At 36.9% G+C, this 6097-nt stretch overlaps 1 protein-coding gene across 1 annotated transcript in view; it reads left to right on the top strand.

Annotated features, from left to right (window-relative positions):
- Positions 1-6097, top strand: part of Eml5 (echinoderm microtubule associated protein like 5) — a 247615-nt gene that overhangs the window by 161986 nt on the left and 79532 nt on the right. The window contains exons 18-19 of the mRNA XM_023719668.1: positions 3993-4195; positions 5216-5327. Coding sequence (XP_023575436.1) covers positions 3993-4195; positions 5216-5327 — 315 coding nt within the window. The remainder of the gene's footprint in view (positions 1-3992; positions 4196-5215; positions 5328-6097) is intronic.

Here is a 6097-nt window from a genome sequence, read left to right as displayed (position 1 = left end):
GACAGACAGACAGACAGACAGACAGAGTCCTTCCTTCTGTTCTCCTTTCCCCCATCCCAGTTGTTTCCTTTTTGAGCAGTTTCTTTCCCTTTGACAGTGTCTATTGTACCTTTTGGATCTTATTTACTCTTTCAGTTTCTTACACTAGGAAAGACATACATTGTCTATACATTTGAGTCTTTCTATTTCACTTATGTATGTGGTCTCTAGTTGCATCCATTTATCTATAAAAGCCTCGAGTTTATCTTTCTTCATGGCTGAGTAGTACTCCATTGTATAAAATACCATATCTTTTTTATCCATTCCTTTTTGATAGGCATTTGAGTTGCTTCCAAGACTTAGCTGTGATAAATTATTGTGCTATAAAGATGGGTGCACATATATCACTGTGATATGATATTTTCAGTTCTTTGGAAAAATATTCAGAAGAGGCATAGCTGGGTCAAATTGGACTGCCAATCCCAGGTTTTTTAGGAATCTCCACACTTATTTTCACAGTGGGTGTACAAGTCTATGCTTCCACCAACAGTGGAGAAGGGTTCTTTTTACCCCATAGCCCCACTAGCATTTGTTGTTGGTTGACTTTTTTTTTCATTTATGTGTTTGGTACAGGATCTCACTATGCAGCTCAGACTCTTAGCAATCCTGTTTTCAGCCTCCCCAATGCTGGGATTAAAGGCAAGTGTCACCAAACCCAGACTGAGTTGCAGGGTCAGCACACCCTGGGGGCGGGGACGGCGTGGCATGTGGGACTGGAGATTGACCCCTGGTCCCTACATTTGCCAAAGCAGGTGCTTTAGTCTGCTGAGCTATCTCGTCCTTTGCATGAGGGACAGTTATCTACATTGGAAGGAAAGGGGAGGGGAGGGGAGGGGAGGGGAGAATAGAAAAAAGAAAAATCATGTCATCTCAGATCCCTGAGATTGCAGTTGTTGATTCTTTGAGGTATTTCCCATATAGTTTGGGTTTTGTTCATATGAGCTCTTTGCTTGACCCCTGTGTCTTTATTTCTGCCTACTTTTTCTTCCAGTAGATTTAGTGTTTCTGTTTTAATATTCCTTCATCTATTTTGACTTTAGTGCATGGTGATAGTTTTACTCTCCAGCATTTTTTTCTATGTCAGTGTTTCCTAGATATGTTCTGAGTGGACTAGAGGTCTGAGATTGCATTTTACTCCTTTGTCCCTTAATGGAGGAGATACAGTGGGCCTCACTGGTTATTTCTTAAAGATTTCAATCACATCCCTACATTGAAGTCTTTACACTTGCTGTTTCTCATGAAAACACAAGTCTAAAATGATTCCTCAAATTTTCTGTCTAGACACTACCTTCCTAAAAAGCATATTTTTGAAGCATATTTTTAACCACTCACTTAAAATGGACTCTTTTTATTGTCTGTCACCTTACATTTTTTCCAAAGCACACACCATCACCTAACACATTGTGTTTTATTTAGTTATCATGTTAATTGACTGTCTTTTACTATGAAACTCCATAACAGTGGAGGTTTTTATTGGTTTGTTTATAGCTCTATTCCCAGTGCCATGAATAGTTTGTGGTATGTGTATTTTTTGAGTGAATGAATAAATTCACTTGGAAAAATGGGGAAAAGATAGTAATAAAATGGGCATTAAGAAAAATAATCAAACTCAATACCACAGAAATGCAAATTTAGTTGCAATACAATAAAATTTAGTTGATATTTCACAATTCCTAGTCTGACAGTCTGTAGTGTTCCTGAAAGTGGGAAATAACAGGAACTCTTTTCACTGTTAGTAGAAGTGTAAGTTTCTATATCAACTTTGGAGAATTATTTACTAGAAAAAGCTAATACCTCTCTTATTTATGCGCTTGTTTCTTTTGCACATTACCCCATGACAACTCTTTGGCATTCCTTGAGAAATTCTTGTTCTTGTATAGAGGAGACACTTATAAGAATGGTTAAAGGTGCGTTGTCTTCAATAGCAAAATCTTAGAAACAACTTAAATGCTCAAAGGAGGAAAGAAGTAACATATATATATCAAGATAATTATACTACTAATTTCTATTAGTTTATTAAAAGGAATAGTGTTTATATTATTTGATCAATCTTACATGCCTGTATCTTGTAATCTGAACAACTACTTTGAAGGTAATAACCATTGTTAATTTCCTATCATCTTGTTTTAAAGTTCTATATCATTTTTATTGTTTTTTATTGTTTTTGAAAAAGAGAAAAATAAATAGATAATTGTAGAATGTTTACATCTTAGTCACATTTTTGTTACTGAGACACTGAACCCAACTCACAGCTTAAAGGAGGAAAGACTTCTTTTGGCTGGCAGTCACTGTATACCATCAGCTGGCTCTGAGACAGGAGACCGCATGGCAGAGGGGCATGATGAGAGAATGCTACTCTAACATCATGGCAACCAGGAAGGAGAGTGAGAGTGAGGAGCTGGGAACTTTTGGGTCAATTATTCATTAACCAGACTGTCCCTTTAATTGCAAACCTGGTGCCTCCCTGATCACCTTTTAAAAGCTCTGCCGATGCACTAATGAGATCTTTGAAGGCAGGTTTGACCTAAGCTATAGCATTCTGCCCCATCCCCTGAAAGGCTCGTGTGTATCTCCTTATTGTAAAGTGAAATTAGTCCATCTCTGAGTGTCACAAAAGTCTTTAATGTTTCAACATTGTTGAAAAGTCCATGTCTAAAGTCTCTTCTGAAACTCAAAGGAAACTCTTAGCTGTGTGATCCTATAAAAATAAAAAAGTTCAACAATATGAATGTATAATGGCACAGGGCATACATTTCTAGTTTAAAAGGGAAGAATGGAAGGATAGAAAAGATCCAAAATTAGACAAATGCAGCAGAGCAAAACTCTTATAGCTGCATGTCCTGCACCTAGACAAAGATGTAAACTTTAAACAGCCCATACAGCATTGCCAATGTCCATAGTTCTATATCTTTTTTTAAACAAATATCTTAGATTCCTGACTTCTCTAAATTTTTGAGATCTCTACTATGCTTTAGGCTTTACTCTTACAGCTTTATGTACTGTCCTATCAGGTACACTGTCCCACCTCTTGGGTTTTTTTTTATCTTGATGGAATTTAATCCCACAATTTGTGTATTTTCCATGCCTATAAAGCTAGTGCTATGTGGATGATGCCAGGATCTGTTGCTAGCTCAAGCAATAGCCAGGGCCCCTTGGATCATGGCTATAGTAGTCTTTGAGTGCCTGGATCATGAACACTGTGAAACAGATCTTATGGAATGACTTTACAGGCAGGGTTCTCTGGGCCTCTCTCTTCAAATGAAAGCTTTAAAGCATTGTACCCTTGAATTTTGCAGGATGGATTTTGCAGATTTTAAGGATGTGCTCAAGGGATCTTTCTTATTGTCCTAATGTGATTGTGTTGTGTTGTTTTGCTTTGCTTTGCTTTGCTTTATGCCTTTTTAATGTTAACCTGTATAGGAACCACGTTCCCTTGTTCCAAAACTTTATGGACCCCAACTATATAGGAACTTTCTTTTTAGTGAAACTCAAAACTCTTGGGGCCAGCCAGATAGCTCAGCCAGCCCTAAAGTACCTGCTTAGGCAGAGAACAGCAACTGGGGTTCAATCCCCAATGCCATGCCAGCCCATGCCTGTAATCACAGTGCTTGGGAGGCTGAAAACAGGAGGATCACTATGAGTCTGGTCTACATAATGAGACCCTGAACACCCTGTAGACCCTGTACCAAATACATTTTAAAAACTCTTGAAGTCACTTAGCTCTGCTATTTGTTCTTGATTCTCAGTGTGTAGCTGACTAAAAGCATCCAAAAAACTTATCCTGAAAAACCTACCATGCAATGTTGCTCAAATCATCAATTCAAGACCCATATTTTTTAGTTCTCCTGTTACATAACCTTTCTGTTCAAATAGGAGTAGAGAATAAAATGTACTCATTTATAATTATATATTATATACATATAATATAATTTATAATATTTTCTATGAATTAGGGGGAGGATTAATTGGAAGAAAAGGCTACATAGGCACAGTGGGGAAAAATGACACAATGATGTGTGCAGTGTATGGATGGACTGAAGAGATGACTTTCTCTGGAACATCCACAGGAGATGTCTGTATTTGGAGAGATGTCTTTCTTGTAAAAACAGTTAAAGCACATGATGGGCCAGTGTTCAGTATGCATGCATTGGAAAAAGTAAGTAACCTAAAGAGATTTTTAAATGAAATATAATCTCATTAGTCCCAGCAGTTGGGAGGCTGAGGCAAGAGGATTGTTACAAGTTCAAGACCAGCCTGGGCTACAAAATGAGCTTGAGGCCAGCCTGAGCTTCATAGCAAGACCTTGTCTCAAAAAGACAAAATAAAATAAAAATATGTATTACAGAATTTAGAGCAATTTTAGAAGTAAAGGAACATTAACTTTCTCCTGGTTTAGTTGGATGATTACATTGTGAGCTGGGATTTTGGGGTGATTTGCTTTGTTCCTATCTTCAAACTCCAGAACACAGAATGATGTAGATCTGATATATTAAAAAAACCTGTAATATTTATTAAACACTTATTTTGTGTGAGAAATTATGCTAGTGTTTTACATTTACTCACCATATGCAATTATTATGTACCATTATTATGCCCTCTTTTAAAGGATGAAATTAAGGCTCCAGGAATTTTGACATGGAGACATTCCCTTGTGATCGTAACACTTGGGAAGCTGAGGCAGGAGGATGGCGATTTCAAGGCCAGGCTGGATTACGTAACAAAACCTTGTTACAGACAAAACACAGGGCCAGGGAGATAGCTCCATGGTATAAGGACCTGCCTGGCAAGCACAAAGTCCTGAGTTCGATCCCTGGAACCGAGAAAAATAAAATGAAATAAGAAAACAATAATAAAAAGAAACAAAATTTCAAACAAAACACAAGTAATTAAAGAACACTCCAGGAGAACACGTGTAACTTACTGAAAGTGGTAGATCTAACTCATGATGCCAAATTAAAAAATTTTTTAGTATCTCAGCCTGAGAGAATGTGAATTATCATTGTAAATAGTTTTGCTGATTTTGTGCTGATGTTTTAAAAGCTATAATGGATTCTTAGGTAATTCCTGTTCGTTACAAACTGATCTTTGGCTATGTCTGTCCTCTAGAGTTTTTAGATATAAAGTTATTATTTTTAATACATTGAAATTTTTAAAATGAAACCTTTTATTTTCGTAGGGATTTGTAACTGGAGGAAAAGATGGTATAGTAGCTCTTTGGGATGACTCCTTTGAAAGATGTCTCAAGACTTATGCTATAAAACGAGCCGCTTTGGCCCCAGGATCTAAAGGTGATTTGAGATTTAGTTTATTTTGCAGAAAAATAGATTAACTGCTTATTAATGTGCTTGAGTACTGAGATGAAATAAATGGATTATGTTTTTTCCTTCTTAGCTTGATGGACTTCACAGTTAAATGGGAGAAGTCACTTAACTTGATTCCACAATCATTAATATTCTTTTAAAAATCTTTTTTCTGTAATATACATGATAAAATATTAACCAGGAACAGTATTATTAGTATTAATTTTTAGCATTTATCATTTTCCAAGAAAATTTTCATGTGAACATTACATTTATCACCAGTCAGGAATTTATTTTTAGACTTGGTACTTTTTTCACCTTGGTGGCTTTTCCTCCAGCATCTGTAGCCTCACAGGCCCTTCTTCCCTGTGCCTGTACTGCTTTCTTCTTCATAGCGCTACGCACTCTTTCTGACCGCCAGGCCTTTCTTCATATTATTACTTTTGCCTAGAATTTTTCTTCTTTCCTTCTGCCCACTCCATTTACCTGACCACTTGCTCAATTGTCAAATCTCAAACACCATCTTAGCCTTTTCTTCCCCCAAAAATGGATGAAAACCCCTTCCTCCTTTTCCGATATGCTCCTTACATGAGCTCACTATGTACTCTATAAAGGAAAGAAAATCGGTCTATATCACGTTTACCAATACTTTACTGAAATCCAGCCAAGAATATTGCTAAGTACTCTAAGAGGAGCAGAAAATAGGTAAGGAGAGACTAATGTAAGTGGTAAAGATGGTAGTAGGGGATCTGGGATGG

Source organism: Octodon degus, unplaced genomic scaffold (assembly GCF_000260255.1).
Source record: "Octodon degus isolate 3935 unplaced genomic scaffold, OctDeg1.0 scaffold00070, whole genome shotgun sequence".
NCBI classification, from domain to species: domain Eukaryota; kingdom Metazoa; phylum Chordata; class Mammalia; order Rodentia; family Octodontidae; genus Octodon; species Octodon degus.
Note: the sequence above shows the minus strand (reverse complement) of the source record. Positions and strands in the feature narration are given on the sequence as shown.